The sequence below is a fragment of the Sciurus carolinensis genome, chromosome 3 (genome assembly GCF_902686445.1).
Source record: "Sciurus carolinensis chromosome 3, mSciCar1.2, whole genome shotgun sequence".
Classification (NCBI taxonomy): Eukaryota; Metazoa; Chordata; class Mammalia; order Rodentia; family Sciuridae; genus Sciurus; species Sciurus carolinensis.
Window position 1 is genome coordinate 48,447,471 of NC_062215.1, and position 18,084 is coordinate 48,465,554.

The 18,084-nt window shown below is 39.3% G+C and overlaps 1 protein-coding gene across 5 annotated transcripts in view; it reads right to left on the bottom strand.

The window, feature by feature from the left end:
• The window catches only part of Dnah9 (dynein axonemal heavy chain 9), a 338,036-nt gene that overhangs the window by 196,100 nt on the left and 123,852 nt on the right, over window positions 1-18,084 (bottom strand). For all 5 annotated transcript variants that reach the window (XR_007107774.1, XM_047545691.1, XM_047545694.1 and 2 more), the window contains 6 exons: window positions 17,743-17,900; window positions 14,537-14,675; window positions 13,351-13,638; window positions 6,410-6,620; window positions 1,846-1,973; window positions 131-239 (listed from right to left, as the gene is read on the bottom strand). Coding sequence is in view for 4 of the 5 variants with exons in the window: in XM_047545691.1 (XP_047401647.1) it covers window positions 131-239; window positions 1,846-1,973; window positions 6,410-6,620; window positions 13,351-13,638; window positions 14,537-14,675; window positions 17,743-17,900 (1,033 nt within the window). In the remaining variant the exon portion in view is untranslated. The remainder of the gene's footprint in view (window positions 1-130; window positions 240-1,845; window positions 1,974-6,409; window positions 6,621-13,350; window positions 13,639-14,536; window positions 14,676-17,742; window positions 17,901-18,084) is intronic.

Below are 18,084 nucleotides of genomic sequence, written 5' to 3' on the forward strand. Positions count from 1 at the left end.
AATGTGGATTAGTCCTAAGAACTAGGCTGGAGTTCTGGATGATCAGGTTTCTGGGTTCCTTCAGAGCCAGAAAAAGCAAATGTCCAACTCAAAGTACTCATCTCAAGCATCTTTACCTGCAAGGCCATACCTGCTCTAGAGACGGTTGCTGGAGTGGCCGTGCGCAGGTGACTGATCTCAAAGAGGAGCCGCATTGTGGGGTTAAGAGGGATCCTCTCATTGCTTGCCAGGGTCAGCACCTGGAAACCACAGGAGGAACATTCAGTTAGGAAGGAGTTAGGATGCACTGCCAGCTGGTGGAGATTTGGTGGATTATTGCTGATTGGGTTATGGATATTCTATGATTTGAATGTGTTCCCTGGAAAGCATGTGTTGGAAGCTTCATTCCTAATGTGAGAAGTGAAGCCTTCAGAGGTGATGAGGCCACAAGGCATCCACCTTCATAAATGGACCAATGCTGATTTTAAAAGCACTTGAGAGCTTTTCTGCTCTCTTGTGCATCCTTTATTGCCCTTCCCCACTTCTACCATGGCATGGCCACAGCAAGAAGGTTCTGCGCCCTGGATCTTGGACTTTCTAGTCTCCAGAACTGTGAGACAAATAAATATCTTTATCAATTTTCCAGTCTCCAGTATTCTGTGAAAGTAACACAAAGTCAGGATGATTATTTTCTTCTTTTTGATTATATGTACTTTCTAAATTTTCTACACTAACCCTCTTTTTCTCTCTTCCTATTTCCCCTCCACTCCCACCCCTCTGTCCTCTGTGTGTGTGTCTGTTGAATCAGGAGAAAAGTTATTTAAACAGTTTAAATTGATGCCAATAATTTGAATGAACCAGACCATATTGGAATAATAAAACTATTAAAAGAAAAGAGCTTCAGTTTCCTGTTACTGCTCTTCCTTCTAAAGTAGTCCCGCTGGGAGGGCGTGCATTTATTCTAATGGTTCTGTGAACGTTACAGCCGTTTTAACACTTCCAATCTGGATGTACTTTCTGAATGTATTTAGCTACCAGCTTAACAGACGTTTTACTGGCCATTCAGTTAGTTTTCACTGTTTTATTAAAAAAATAACACAATAATGGATAGGTATTTACTGCCATGGAAGGAGTTTGACAGGCTCAGAATGTTATTATGGCATTTGCAAATAAATGGATGGAATTGGAGAATATCATGCTAAGTGAAATAAGCCAAGCCCAAAAAATCAAAGGCCGAATGTTTTCCCTGATAAGTAGAGGATGGGGGTGGGGGTGGGGAATGAAAGAATAATGGGGGGACTTTAGAATATGTAGAAGAAAATGAGAGGGAGGGGGTATGAAAAATGATGGAATGAGACAGACATCATTACCCTGTGTACATGTATGATTACACGAATGGCATGAATCTACATCGTGTACAACCATAGAAATAAAATGATGTACCCCATTTGTGTACAATGAATCTAAATGCAGACTGTAAACAATTAAAAGCTAAATAAAAATAATTTAAGAAAGAGAATGTTTTTGATTCTTAGTTTTCTGATTTTTAAAAAGGGAAAATTATTGGGAACAAAAAGATTTGAATAGATAATTTATGATTCCTTTCCACTCTGTCAAATGAATCTGTAGGCAGAAGATTCTGAAGAAAACAGACCACCGTGCCAAAGGTGGGCCCTTGAAGCAGGCCAAGGTGGGAACATATCAGTCAGTCCTGAGATGTCTGCAGAAGAAGCCAGCAACAGCTGCAATCACCGGGCCAGCCATTGTGAGGTGACTAGATTTCCAGGTGTGCCTGCGGCATGGAGAACTGGCTGCACTGATGGTTAGGGATGACATGGGGATTTCCCTCCCTGCTTCCTTTGATACCTTGTTGTCATCCATGACAGTGTTCAGAGACTCAATCCACATTGGATCTATGTCACCATCCAGTAAAATCCACTTAGGCCCATCGTGGGAGATGTTGGCGAGCTCCCGCATGATGGAAGAGAACAACCCTAAAAAGAAACACTGATAGCTTATTTTCCATTCAGCATCAGTTCTCTTTGTCTTAAGAAAGCTTTCCCCGCACTGGCACTCAAAAGGAGGTGTAAATGGAAAAGGCAGATCAGACCAGGCTCTGTGTCTTGCCCTACTGCAAACTTGACCAGGCCTAAGGTGCACTCTCTCTGAGTCTCACAGTAACTTCCTAACCTGGATGAGAACCACAAGAATGAGAATGGTAATGATACCGGGTGGTATATCAGTCTGTAAGTGACAAAGGACTGTGACATGACAGAATGACATTAAACTTGGTTAGGTGAAATGTTCACCCTTGTAAATAATTGCAGCCCTTGTAAATCTTGCCCAAGACAGGACTTGGGAGAAGACTTGATTATATTGTCATTACATGAAATTTATACATTAATTTAGATCGAATCGATTTTATGATATTAAACTTTCCCAGTTAATAATATGGTTTGTCTTTTTTTTTTTTCACTTTTTCAGTTACTATTTTATGTCCACAATAAAATTTTATAGCTTTTTTTTGTGTGTGTGTGCCAGGGACTGAACCAAGGGGTGCTTAACCACTGAGTCACATCCCCAGTCCATTTTTTAAATATTTTATTTTGAGACAGACTCTTGCTAAGTTGCTGTGGCTGGCTTTGAACTCGGATCCTCCTACCTCAGAACCCCTAGTCACTGGGGATTACGGGTGCCTGCCACTATGCCCAGAAATTTTATACCTTTTTCTCTTTAGTTAAGGATATTCTTAAATATATATCATCTTTTTGATTGTTAAATCCCCCTGTATTTCCATTTTTAGCTGAATATTGCTTATACAGAGATAAGCTACCAAATTTTGTGTATTTATTTTATGTTTTGTTAGCTTTAATAAAGTTTCTTATTCACTAGTGACGTTTTTCAATAGTGTCCTGTGGATTTTCTAAGCATAAAGTTACAGAACGAGCAAAACAATGTTTCTCTTTTCTTCCAATGTATACCATATATTCCATTTTCTTGTCTTACTGCATTTTCTAGAATCTCAGCAAACAATGCTGAATAATAATGTTGATAATAGGTCTCACTAACTTGTTTCTGATTTTAATGGAAATGACTTTGGTGTATCATTATTCAGGGTGATTTCATTTTCCTCTTCAGTTTAGGTACCACGTTTAGGGAATTTCCTTCTATTCTTATTTTGTTTAGAACTTTCAGTAATAGCTATTGGATTTTCAGTATCTATTGATTCATCAAATAATTTTCTCCTTTAACGTGTCAATGCTTTTTGCTAATGCTTTTAAAAAAATAATCGATCTATCCTTACATTCCTGGAATAGATTCTTTTCTGTCAAACTGTGTCATTCTTTTTTTTTTTTTTTGAAGAGTAGTTAATTTTTATTCTGATTCTGCCAGAAGCATTAATACATATAATTCATGAAGTTTTTCTGGTTCTTGAGTATTTTGTTTCTACCTATTTGATTCATGAAATACAAAATGATATTTTTCTTTTTTTAAATGTAAAAAAAAATTAGTGCATTATAATTATCCATAATAGTGGGGTTCATTTTGACTTATCCATAAATACATATAACATAGTTTTCTCCATTTCAATCTCCAGTACCATCACTTTTCCTCCTCTCTTTTTTCTCCTATCCCTTTCTTCTAGGCAATTAGTTTTCCTTCTATTTATTGAATTTGGTACACTATAACAACTGTATTTTTCTTTTGAGATACGGTTGAATTCTATTTACTGATATTTTATTTAGAATGTTTGCATCTATATGAATCTATATTAATAAGTGAAACTGTGACTTTATTTTATTTTTATTTTTTGTTATTGTTTTTCTATATGAAAGTTGATTTAAAGATTATTCTGGCTCCATAAAATTAATTCAGAGCTATCCTTTTTATGATTTTGAAATTACTTGTTTTTTTGTTCTTTTATTATCTTAAAATTTTTCTTTTCATTAGTTTGCTCAAGTTTTCTACTTCTTGTTGAGTAGATGTTGTTAATTTATATTTTTCTAGGGAGGGTCTTATGTTTCTTCTAGTTTTTCAAATATGTGTCATCTACTTAAATACTCTAATCTTGTTTATATTTACTATTATATATCCTTTCTAATTTCTAATCATACATACGTATTTACCCATTTCCTCATTAATTATGTACACAATGAACTTATATTATCGTTCTTTATTCTAAAAGTTTATATTTATCTTCTCTATGATTTGTTTTATGTCTATTCTAATTTAAGATTTTACCTTTACTAATTTCCTTTCCCTTGTTTTCTTCAAGTTTAGTTTGAACAATTGCTTACAATAGACGTTAACTTCCTTTATTTCTAGCCTACCTTTCATGATAAAGTTTTTCCTTATAGGGTTTAGATGTGTTCCAGGGATTTCATAAGAAGTATTCTTTTTATTGGTTCTGAGAGATTTTGGAATTTAATTTTCTTTTTGATCCAAAGGTAGAGAACTTTTCTTGATTTGCAAGTGGTAAAATTACTCTGGATAATCTTCTTGTTAGTTGTTTTTAATCCTGTTGCAATATCAGAGAATGTGGCCTATAAATTGATGCTTTTGAATTAAATATAGCTTTCTCTGTAGCCAATTAAATTTTTAATTTTTGGAAATGTTCCATGAACCAACTAAGAAAATATTTTCTATTTATAGGATGCAGTGTTCTGTGACTATGTGTTATACTGAGCTTGATGATGTATTACAAATTCCTTTCTATATATATACTTATTTTTCTGTCTCCTGGAATTTTCTAATTTTGAAAAGAGTACGTTAAAATAACCCACCATATTTTATATTTATCATTTTTCCTGAAAACTTTACAAGTCTATATTCCATTTACTTCCCAGTTATCTTATTTGGTGACTATAGATTTGTGATTATTGTATCTTTGTTAATTTCATCAACTTCAATGAATACATTTAACCAAAATTTTAGTCATAATTCCAACAACATTTAAAATGTGGACTTATATTTGTTGAACTTAAATATAATAGAAAAAGAAGTACCTAAGATTATCCAACAAAATTATAAGACTATTAAAGAATATTGAAAAACTTACTTATCTGATATTAAAATATGCTATAAAATGACTGTTACTGAAATAGACTGGCATTAATATAGGATCAGGTAAGTAGGGGAGTGGAACAGAACAGAAAGCTCAGAATCAGAACTTGGTATGTATGGAATTTAATAAATGACAGGCTGGTGTTTAAATTCAGAGGGAAAGGATGGTTTATTTAATAAATGATACTGATTCTGGCACAATCAATTACCCATCTGGAAGGAAATAAAGTTCATTTTCTATTCTATCTCATACTAAGCTCCCAAATAAATCCCAGATGGATAAAAAATGTTAATGTAAAAAATCCTTATTGACCAAATTTATGATAGAACATCTGTAGCTTAAAATTAGGAGTTATAAACTAAATAGGAATCTCAGATGCTAAAACAACCAGAGACATATAATTTTCCCTTTTTTTTAAAAAAAAAAAAGTGTACGGTATAATATGCCATAAAAAATCTGTGAACAAATGATAGACGGGCAGGGAAGCATTAGTAATGTGTGCAACAGATAAAGAGTTAGTATATTTTAAATAAGAAGAACTCTTACACACTGATTCAAAATAACAGGGAGAAATGAAACACAAAAATCAAATTACTAAGATCAAGAAGAATGAGATGATGCTAGGTCTCACTATTAGTGATATAAAAATTAGAGATGCTGCTCATTAAATTTCCCTACTCCAGGCCTTTGACTGCAGCTCCTATATTAAAGACATCAAAACAGTTTGGTTCTGATGGAAGCAAACATTGAAACGGCAGGAGGGAGCTGGATTTCCTCATTCCCGAAGCACAGAGTGAACAAGGGTCAGGGGTCCTTTTAGTCACCATGGGAGGGAATGTGGTCCTGGAGTCCTCCAGGGTTGAAAGGATATTTGAGCATCATCACCAGGGGCCTGGCTGGGCAGTGATCCCTAGCACACAGCCTTCCCATCACTGCGGGGGCACTGCTGATGGGGGAGAGGTGTGGCTGTGGCATGCCATCCTGCACCACTTCTTTGGAAGTGAGCCCTGGGCTTCCCTACTTCACCACGCCTTAAAACCATGCCAGGCAGTGGAGGGACTCCATACTGCTGTGTGCTCCAGAACCGTCAAACAACAGTTGAATACCCGCCCCGCTTTATTTTATTTAAGGGCCCTCTCTAAAACGAGCTGGAAGAGGTCTCTGAAGAGGGAAAACATCTGAAAAGTTGAGGTTCCCTTCCACCCCAAACTGGTTTCCTCTTTTCCACTGGCGTTCACACCTCCTGTGGTCCCAAGCTCATCGGTTTAATGCTCTCTCCTCTGCAGTTCATCCCCGGACACGGAAGCCTTCCCAAAGGGCTCTGAGGACAGCAGAAACTCTCTCTTTGGGAGATCCCACTCTTACCATCCTTCCATTCTCTCGTGGCTGGATTGATGATGCCGAAGAGTTCATCATTTGTGACTGCTTTGGGGTTGAGGTCAGTCCAGACGGGGCGACGTTTCATGATCTGATAGGTCTTGTGCAAGGACCTCAGCACCTTTGACTTGCCAGTACCAGCCGCACCCACCACAAACACAGAGTGCCTCACCGCCAGCAGCTCTTCCAGTTGGACCACCTGTGGGGACAGGAAGATAACCTGTCACTCAGACTGAGAGACCAATTGGTCGCTCAACTACGTGTCCACTGCCCTTCTGTGAGTCAGTCTGAAGTGGGAACTGAATTCAAAAGAGGAAGGTTTACTTACCCCAAAATGTGTTTGGAATGAGTTTGGAAATAAAGGCAACACTATTTATTCATGTGTTCATCGTTCAGTCATGTAATTATCAGTCACCAGTGAAGTACTAGAGTGTATACCAGAAAAGGGAGATTCAGAGGCGGTTTCATAGTCTGATGGAGAAGACAGTCATGTTGACAATTTTGTTCCCCAATGTTATTATGGTGTGCATATGTACAAATATGTAACAATGAATCCCAGTATTACATGTAAAGCACCAATAAAAAACCAAAAAAGGAAAACCATGTTGACAAATTATTATAATGTAAGGTGATTTTTTTTTTTTTTTGGTACTAGGGATTGAACTCAGGGGTGCTGAGATATATCCCCAACCCTTCTCATTTATTTATTTTGAGACATGGTCTTGCTAAGTTGCTGAAGCTGGCCCCAAACTTGAGATTCTCCTGCTTCATCCTCCCAAGTCTCTGGGATTATAGGCATGCACCACTGCTCCCAGCTAATAGAGGTATTTATAAAGGGTGTGGGAATAGAAAGGAGGGAACAATTGATTTTGAATAAAATGGGAATAAGGAAGAATTCCCAAAGGAGGGGGCATTTGAGCTGGAGGTCCAGGATGAATAGGAGTTTATCTAGAAAATGCCCAGGAGGGATATTTCAGTTGGAGGTAATGGTAACCCTAACCCTAGTCCTAACACTAACCCTAATAGAACCATCAAAGTCTTGTAGTGTGGCAGAGCCTGATGTGGTTGGCTGGATGGTTCAGCAGGCTGGAGAAGAATGATGGCATTGAAGGTCATTCCTGGTCTATCTGGCCTCCAGGTGTAGCTTTCCACAGTGTTGCATAAGTCAACTTACTGGAATCAGGCCTCTGTTATCACTCTGCCCTTCCAAGGTTCTCCATACCTTTGATGACAAAGGCCCAAATCCTTAGACTGGTTTACAAGGTACTTATGCACTCTGGCCCAAGTCAGCCTCCACTCTTATCTCTCATCCGCCAAGCTGGACTTTCTGTTCCAACAACTTTTTGAGCTGTTCATTCGGTGTTGCTCTTTCCTGTGCTTTTGAACATACTCTGCCTTCTATTTGGGAGTTACCCTTTCTCCTGTTGTCCTCTGGCCAATCCCTGAAGGAAGCCTTCTATCTGGGGTAGGTGTGCTGTACCCATAGCACTTGATGATATTGCAGAGGTTACTTTTCTGTCTCGGCATTTGCTAATCAACTCACTGAAGGTAGACAGGACTGGGCTTCCTCTCTCACATCCAGTGTCTTAACAGAGAACCTGGCATATACCAGGGGTTGAACAAATATTTGTTGAAAATGTGAAGGGTGACTGGAAAGGTCAGGGAAGGTCTTGAAAGGATTTGTAGATAATGAATGGTCTTGTGTATCATGAGTTATTTGAATGTTATAGTAGATCAGGATTCTTCATATTTTCCATAAGTTTCTCAGGAGAGAAGTAGAAAATGCACCAAAATGTTCACAGGGTGATGGGGCAGTGGAAATTTTTTTCCCATACATTTAATTTATTTATTCTATACTTTAAAATGATACATGATGACTCATGTATTTTAAAAATTTCAATGATACTGATGTTAAAAAGAATTCTAGAATTGTACAGCCAGGGAAATAGGAGCAGAGAGGTAGTACCAGGTTCAACATGAAGGCAGCAGATAAATGGCTATTTGAGACAAAATGATCAATTTTACCTGTGGCAGGATAATTTCCTGAGGTGCTAATTTTCATTTTGTTTCTCAGATTTTTTTTTGGTCTCTGTTAAGGCATTACTCTTCCTAGGATGCCAGATGCTGTGGCACATGCCTATAATCCCAGTAATTCAGAAGGCTTAAGCAGGAGGATTGTGAGTTCAAAGTCAGCCTCAGCAACTTGGTAGAGGCCCTAAGTAACATATCGAGACCCTATCTTTAAATAAAACATAAATATGAACTTGATGGGCTTGATGCAGAAGTTTCCCAGAAAAGAATGAAGAGAGTTTTCAAGAGAGTGATGCTTAAGTTATGAATGAAAAAGAGATGCCATGTAAGGACCAGCAGGGGAAGACTTCCGTGAAGAGTGAGGGCATTAAGCTTGGCAGGTAGAAAAAAAAGGGAGGATGGTAGAAGATGAGATTAAAAAGGTAGGCAGGATGAGACATGCAAGAATTGGTAGTTGGCGTTTTATTCTAAGTATGATTGAAAATTATTTGGAGAATTTTAAACATGATGTTGACCTGAGGTCACTGCATTCTAAAAAGCAAAGAAGAGGAGGAGGAAGAAGAGAGGAGGAGGAGAACTGGGAGAGTAGTGGCCTGGTGGAATTTCTTGCTGCTGAGTGGAGACTATGTTATACTCCCAGGTGTTATGGTTTGGATGTGAGGTGTCCCCAGAAGCTCATGTGTGAGACCATGCAAGAAGGTTTAGAGTAGAATTGATTGGGTTATGAGAACCTTAACCTAATCAGTAAATTAACATCCTAATGGGATTAACTGAGTGGTAACCAAAGGCAGGTCGGGTTTGGCTGGAGGAGGTGGGTCATTGGGGGCGTGCCTTTGGGGTATATATTGTGTATCTTGTGAGTAGGGTCTCTCTCTGCTTTCTGACCATCATGTGAGCTACTTCCGTCCATCACACTCTTCTGCCATGGTGTTCACCTTTACCCTAGGATTGAAGCCAGCAGCCCATGAACTGAGACCTCTGAAACTGTGAGCCCCTAAATAAACTTTTTCTCTTCTAAAATTGTTCTGGTCAGACTTTTAGTCACAGCAGTGAAAAAACTGACTAAAATACCCAGGTTTTTCCTTTTCTTCCTCCCACATATAATTGACTGAACAATGGCACCATACAATGATCATAGTAAGACTTAAAATCACTTTCTGCCAGGTGTTGTGGTGCATGCCTGTAATCCTAGCAGCCCGGGAGGCCGAGGGAGGAGGATTGCAAGTTCAAAGCCAGCTTCAGCAACTTAGTGAGGCCCTAAACAACTTGGTGAGTCCCTGTCTCAAAGTAAAACATAAGAAGGGCTGGGGATGTGAACTGGTGGTTAAGTATCCCTGGGTTCAATCCCTGATTAAAAAAAAAAAAAAAAAATCACTTTCTACTGACACCAAGTCTGGTTCTGTAACTTGGCTATAATACATTGTGCTGCTATAAATATTAATATGCATGTGTAGCTATGGTATGTGGGTTTTAGTTCTTCTGGATAAATAACAAGGACCAGGATAGATGGTAAAGACAACGTGGTATATATACAAAATGGAGTTTTAGCCATAAAGAAGAATGAATTGTCATTTGATTGTACATGGATGAAACTGGAGAACATCATGTGAACTGAAATAAGCCAGAAGCAGAAAATCGAGGGTTGTATGTTTTCTCTTCTATGCAAAAGCTACAGAGAAATAAGGAATTAAGAAAAAGTGGGTGGTAGAAGGAATCTCATGAAAACAGGTGGGAGAGCAGTAGAGGAAGGAGGATGAGAGGGAGGGAAGAGGGATGCCTGAAAGTAACCATACTATGCCACATGCCTATATGACATATAATGAACTCCACTTTTATGTAGGACTATGTGCACCAATTAAAATAAATCAATTAAAAATCACTTTTGAGTTCCACCAATTTTTTTTTGTTCATTTCAACACCTTTCTTGGGAAATAATCACATACCATAAATTTCATCCCTTCAAAGTGAACAATTCAATGTAGGTCTCTTCCTAGGGCCAGAGGACTGAGTGGAAGCTCTATGGACATTGTCAGATGGTGGCCTTCATCTTTGTCCCTTCACCTGTGGGTGCCTGAGTTGATACTGGCCTTCTATTGAGGGACCCAGAAGAGAATGGGAGGACTCTAATCCCGGACACCAATACCCTGACAGCAGCAGTCTCTGTTTCCCCCAAAGACTTTATTACATTTTTTAAAGGATTTCTTTTTTCTTTTTGGCCTTGAGTTAAATGCCTGGTTGCAGATGGTCTGCATTGCTTGGGAATTGGGAACTGGAAGGAGATATTGGGAGAAGAGTGTGGGGAGCCGAGTGGCAAAATTATAGTTTAAATAGATTTAATGGCTATTTTAGTTCTCTTTCTCATTCCTGCCCTCCTTAAATATCAACTCCAAGCTCAGAGATTCTCCAGGGTTCTGCTTGGCAGAGTTGCTGCCTCCTGGCCCCCTTTCCCAAAGCCCTTTCTCAGGGTTCTGCAGCCTCCTCTAATCTGTTGAATCTAACTCTTTCGTCTTGTGTTTCAGAAATGTATTGTAACTTGAAACCCCTTTCAAGTTTCTATTACTGAGTCTATTCCTTTTTCTTAAAAAAAAAAAAAAAAAAAATTTGTAGTACCACTTTTCCAGGATCAAAGGATGCCACCAGAGCCTCAGGAGTCAGCTTTGAGGAATTTTTTCCCATAAATTAAAGTGCACAGTGCAAATGAAAAGTGGGTAGAGTCATCATCTGTTCCGTGAAGCTTTAGTAGACAGTCTCTGTTTTACCACTAAATCAGAGAGCAGCTGTGGAAAAGAAGAGAAAGAAAAGAAGGAAGCACAACGTGGCCCAAGTGACAAGTACACAGAAAGAAAGGGTAAGGTTCTGAAGAGGAAGAAGAGGCAGAAAGTGGGGGAAGGAGGACCAGATGCCCTGGCCAGATCCCAAAGGGTCTGGCGAGATGTGGGCTGCCCTGATTCTATGACCTCATCCTCAGTGCATGGCATTCTGAGAACCTCATCACATTTAACCCATCTCTGGGGTGAGATTGCCTCTTAGGATTAGACCCTTTAAGGGAAAGCCCTCGGTCTGGCCTTTGAGGCCTTGTATATTATGGTCCCATGTTGTCCTTTGAGTCTTACTGCCTGTGTCCTGCTCTCCCCTACTCTGGAACCCATCACCTCAATCCCTTTGCCTTTAGCAAGTTGGACTTTCTGCTGACGCTTATACAATCTGTTTCCCACATATGCCCCATTTCTGATCCTTTTCTCTCTACCTTGAAGGCCATCCTATTCCTTTCTACTTGAAAAATCTGCACTCTGAACTTGGAAGGAGGGACAGAAGGAATGGGGGCATGGGCCAACCAACAGAAACAGTCACAGCTGCAGAGGACCAGGTGATGCTCTGTTCTCTTTGGTATAAGGGAATCCCAGAAATGAAAGCAGGCACCTGCTTGCAAAGAGAAGGGGCTATTTCACTTCATCCTTAATTCTATTTACATATAATCAGGGCTTACTCTCTATCAATGAAACTATTGTGTGCCAGAAACAGCTTCTGGAGTGGAGTAGAAGGAACCTGCCCCTTAGTCACATTTCCTGCGGGGGGAGCAGTTTCCCTCCTAGGAGGTATCTTAGTGGAGTACCTTGGAGAAGTAATGAAATCTCAGTTTCCTCAACTGTAAAATGCTTCATCTGAACCCTCTGCTTCAGGGGTTGTTGAAGGATCAAATGTGATACAGAATACAAAACCACCTGTGACTCTAAAATGATGCTCATGTATTTCAAACACATATTATTGAACAGGAAAACAATCTGTCCAAGTCTATTTGAACTTCAGGACCCCTGATCCTTCTTCATGGCACTTGTTTCCTCTTGCTCTAAGCTTTACTTCTTTGTGTGCAGGCATTTCTACTATAACAACATTTTATTCATCCTGAAAACATTACATTCTACACAATTACACTGTAAAAATACAGACTTATGGAAAAACAGTGTTGGGATAGGTCATTCAAAATGTGGAGAATTTTGTATGCAAAGCCCTAAAAACTCAAAAATGAGTTTTAACCCCAATGAAAATGCAGGCACAGTTAATTCCCTAAGCAGTTTCACCTGTCTCATTCTTGGCAGCCTTAAACCTGGGAGCCTGTGCCTCTTTATTCAAGTGGTAGATGCTGAGTGCATTTGATTTTGATAGACAATTTTAATCACAATTAAGGATCCAATTCAGATGGAGCCTTCCTCACTAATCCATTGTCTTAACACAAGGAAAGATGACTTTACAGGCACTTAGTCTGCAATTGTAGCCTCCACAGCAGAGTTCAATGCATAACACTTCCCACAGCCACTAAGCTAGTTCCATTTGCACTAAAGTTCCAGCTTTTATCTTAAGGTCTTTACTGTGAAATACATCAGTTTCCTCTTGACGCTGATGGTACAGTTTCCTCCATTTTTCTTTCATATTTCCTATCATGCATTCCACATTGTGGGTCCCCAATAAAGAACTGCTGACCTTTGAGGAAGCTAGAGTAAAATAAAGGAAAAGGGGAGGGAAGGATAGGATAATATAAAGAACCAATCAAATATAAATTAATAGATGAACAAAAGGAAGTCAAATAGAGGAAGGAGAAGGGGGAAAGGGAGAGAAGATGGGAGGGAAAAGGGTGAGGGAAAGGGGGGATCATGAACTGAAACCAATTTCCATGCATGTATGAGTTTGTCAAGAAGAAACCAGCTACTCTGTATAATTATAAAACTCTGATAAAAAAAACAAAAACAATAACAACAGAAAACTGCTGAAGTGGATTACGTTACTTCTAACTGGATAATATCTGTCCATCTATCTGTCCCTTTGGATTTAGGATGATGGGACAACTCATTGTCTAAGAAAAGAATGAAGAGACAGCACTCTAGAGGACATGCATCATGTACCTTGAGCACAAAGTTGTCCTCAGCCTGGAGCTTCAGGTCCACCACCGCCTTCCTCACCAAGCCTTCAAAGTTCGGGTTTCTCTTTCGGGGGACATCCAGGGCAGGAAAGAGGTCCCCGATCAAGCCCATGAACACAGGCATATCATCAGTCACAATCTTGGGAATGTTGAAATCTCGCAAGGAGCGCATCAGGACTTGGTCCTCAGGCCGGTCGGGGTCCCCTCGCTTCAGGGATCCTGCCACCACGAGTACAGACTTGATGGCCCGCAGGCCCCAGTCATAGTGATCCTGTTGGCAAGTTGTAGATTAGACCAAAGTTGCTGGGATGCAGAGTGCCACATGCTCAGGCTACAAAATTATAGATAACATATATCATAGGTCACTTTCAAAGTCCAGGCAAATGCATGGGAGAGGATTCATGACTTAGAAAATCCTGATCACAGAGTTGCAGGTCTTGGTCTAGCATTTTCTGGCTCTGAGGATAGCAAGGCAGGCACAGAACATAAAAGGGATACGCCTTCAGGGAGAGTCAGCTCTTAAGGAAATGTGATGAAAACAGAATTTTCTCCCTCAAGGACAGAATTCACAGGGCAGAGGGAGCCTGTGTTGTGACAGCAAAGATGGTCAAAGCAAGATCCCAAAGAGAAGGGGAAACTTATTTGGAACAGTTAAGGGAAATTTCATTGTTGCCCTTGCCACCAAGAAATTCTCCATCCAAGGCATAAACTTTGTAGATGCTCAGGCATGTTTTGTTAAGTGCTTTCTCCTGGGAGGGGAGCCTGTCTTAACCAGAGGCTACACTGAGGGACAAACAGCAGTGAGAAGCAGGGGACTAGCTTTACCTAACTGTTTTCCTAACATCCTTCCCATTTCATGGCCCCTCAGGTAGAGACCATTCTCTCCAGGAATTTTTGTTGACCATTGCAATGTTTCTCATGGGACATTGCTGTCTGGGAAGTGTTGCTAAGTATTCTATTGAAAAAGGGAGTTCTGTGGTTAAAGAATTTTGAAAAATATTGAGCTAAAAATGAGCACCAATCTTTATTTTGGAAGCAGCCATGGCTTGTGGTATGTTTATGGGCACACCGACTCTCTATATTTTAGAAAGTTCTAAAACTTTCCAGAAACTTTCCAGAGTTGGGGCCATGGCAGAACCCTTGTTCTTTAGCTTCCCTAGCGGTCTTACCTGCTTGGAGAGAAGTTCTTTGCACAACTGGTAAAGGGTGATGAACTTCCTGGCTAACAACCGAGCTTCAACGAATCCTTCTGCCACCAGCATGATCTCACAGATCAACTCAAAGTCTGGAACAACCATTGCACAAGGCCTGCATGCAGGACGACAGAGGTTGAGACAGTTTTCCAGTTACAGAGTTAGAGAGATTGTATGACAAGAGATACTGGCTGAGATCACACATAGAGGCATCTGTGAGCTCAAAAACTCATGGAAGAACCTTTGCAATTATTTCATCTAAAACTTGCAATTTAGAGATGAGTTAACTAAGGATAAAGGAAATATATTGTCTTACTCAAGGTGATGGACATGTTAGCAGATGGGGCAGTGTTGGGGCTATATCTCAGGTCTTGTATCTTGAGACCTATGTACCTTACACCATGCATGGATCAATAGAGCAGGTTGTCCAGGATAGACTGGGGCTGAGATTGAGGAATGAGTCTTTCTGGGTATCTACAAGAAACTTATAGTCTCTCTAGTCCTCATCCTCAAGAAGTATGTATCCTCCAAATCCCAGATACACAGGGCTTATTCTGTATTTATTTGCAAACAAATGTAAGTTTTTAATGCTCAGGTAGGTACCTATTAACTTCACATTGATTCAAAATGGTATATGTATGAGAACACAGAAAGGGATTTTTGTCTCTATATAAACATTTTTTGGTAAGCTTTAAAACTCTGGCACTAGAAGTATTTGATTTTAAAATGACTTATTTTTAAAAATTTTTTTAAATTGTAAACAAAAAATGACTTATTTTTATTAATTAATTAGGTATGTAATTGGAACCTAACATTTCTACAATTCTTTAATTGCATTTTCCCTACACCAATACAAAAATTTCAAAATCATCTCATTCAAGTTCAAAATTTTCCTTGAAATATTTTGTATTACATTCAGATTCAAAGGAGCTCCAAATACTTAGATTCTCAAGATCATTTGGTAATTCGAACATAAGGTTAAATATGCATTCACACAACAGAATGTGATGTGGTCATGAAAAATAATGCTATAGAAGGAAAACTATTAAATGACATGGGAAAACATTAATTAATGAAAACAAGATACTAAACAATATAAAGTTGGATCCAAGTTTTGAAAAAGCAATGCTCTGCCAATATAGTATTGGAGGGAAGAACATACTAAGTGGTAACACTGATGATCTCTGGGTAACTGAACTGGTCTGGGGAGGAGTAGAGGCTCTGGGTTGGAAATCCGGTTTCAGGCTACTAGCTAACTCTAGCAACCCGGTTGATCATCCTGAATTATTCTGTTTTTCTCATTGTACAAGGGGAAACTAGTAGTATCCACCTCACAGGATCTTTATGAGAATTAAATGTAAAAGTAAATGTTTGTGCTTATTGTTTTTCAAACTATTTTTCTCATTTTTCCCCAAATTTCTTCTATGAATATATGTGATACACTATTATGGTCTGAATGTTCATATCCTCCTAAAATGCATGTAATGAAATCCTAACCCCCATTATGAGGACATTGGGAGGTGGGGCCTTTGGGAAGTGGTTAGGTCATGAGAGGGATCCCCCATGAACAGGATTAGTGCCCTTATAATAAGAGGGCAGACACAATGAGAACTTAGCCATCTGCAACTTGGGAGCAGGCCTTCCCTAGAACCCAATCACATCGGCAACCCGAACTCAGACTTCCAGCTTCTAGAACTGAGAAAAATAAATCTGTTGTTTAGTACACTTGGTCTATGGTATTTTGTTACAGTAACCTGAATGGATTAAGACAGTTCCATTTACCTTTAGGGAAATAAATGTAACGAATAATTCTTTAAAAAAGAAAAAAATGAACAGCCAGGTGTGGTGGCTCATGCCTATAATCCCAGTGACTGGGGAGGCTGAGGTAGGAGGACAATGAGTTCAAAATCAGCCTCAGCAGCTCAGCAAGACCCTGTCTCTAAATTGTAAAAAAGGGCTGGGGATGTGGCTCAGTGGTTGAGCACCCCTGGGTTCAATCCCTCATACCAAGGGGAAAAAAAAAAAGAACAATTCTTATCTGGGTAAGAAGCTACCTGAATTATTGCTTGTTACACAAAACTCACTTAATAAATACTTTGTATAAACAAACAGCAAGCAATGCAGTATTCTGTGGCAGTGTAGACAAGTTGTGAACATTCCAGTGCTCCTTAGGTAAAGTTGGGACCTGCCTGAATGAGAAGACACCTAAACTACTCATGAAACAGGAATTTGCCACAACTGGAGTGGTTTCAAGTGAGGGGCTAAGGGACACAGGGCCTTCCGGGGCTTCCGAAGTCTACAAAGGTGTTGACTCCACCTTTCCAGAGAGCACTGGGTCTTTCACTCCAAACTACTAGACAGTGTGGTCACAGTTCCTTATGGCCTGTCTTTCCTAAGTTCAGTAAGCAGAAAATCAGAAAGCTGGGAGCACCTTTCATTTTCCCTTTGTTGGGTCAACTTCACTTTTCTGAAAAAGAATGTAGACTCCAACTCTTGCTAGGAGATGCATTTGTGTTTTCTTATCAAAATAAAGATTTAAAAACAAAGCAATATGCATGGCAGCAAGGGTGAAATAAAAGAGGTGTTTCTATGCATCACTACTAGCGGTATAATTTGGTACTATGCTTTTGAGAAAGCAATTTGGCAAAGTGTATCAAGAGCCTTAAAAATGTTCTTACTCGTTAACTCAGTAATTCCACTTCTGGGATGTTAGCCAAACAAAATAATCAGGCATGCAGGGAAAAAAAAGATTTATATACAAAAATGTACATTGCAGCATTATGTATGAATTTATTTTAAATGTTAGAAACAGTCTTAATATTCAACCATGAGAGACCGGTTAATTGCATTGTGGGTCATGTACTTGATAAAAATATGCAATCATGAAATGAGATTTATTAAACATATAAGAAGAAAGTATTGTCAGTAGACTATAAAATGAAAAAATAAAACAATACAAAATTGTATACAGGCTACACATATAGGCTATAAGTGTAATAAAATTCATAAACACACATAAAGAACTGAACATAATTAAGCAAAAAATAATTTTACTGTTGATAGCATTACAGAAAAAGCAGATTTAAACAATCTACTTTTCTAAATGTTCCAAATTTTCTCTAATATATGAGTCATACATTTTCAGTGGGAAAAGGCCCTCATGGGGCGGAGCTTTTGCTTACCTGAAGAGAGCCTTGAGGTTCTCGGGCAGCTCCGTGCGGCCTGCATAGCCTGGGTTCATGGTGATGAAGATGCCGACAGAAGGATTCAGGCTAATCTCCTCCCCAAGGAAGTTGAACCGCTGCTTCTTATCTCTAATTGCATCTTGGATGCTTTTTACCTGGTGGGCCAATCGAGGAAGATGCCTTCAGGGTCGAAGTTGTAACTAAAGCTGGGACCCCAGTCATGCCCAACACCAACAACTGCTCTGTGGCCCCTTTCACTGAAGGACAGGTACGATGACCTCATCCTGGACCCTTTGCTGATGGGTTCTGGGTGGTATCTAAAAGAAATCTGGCTGCCCA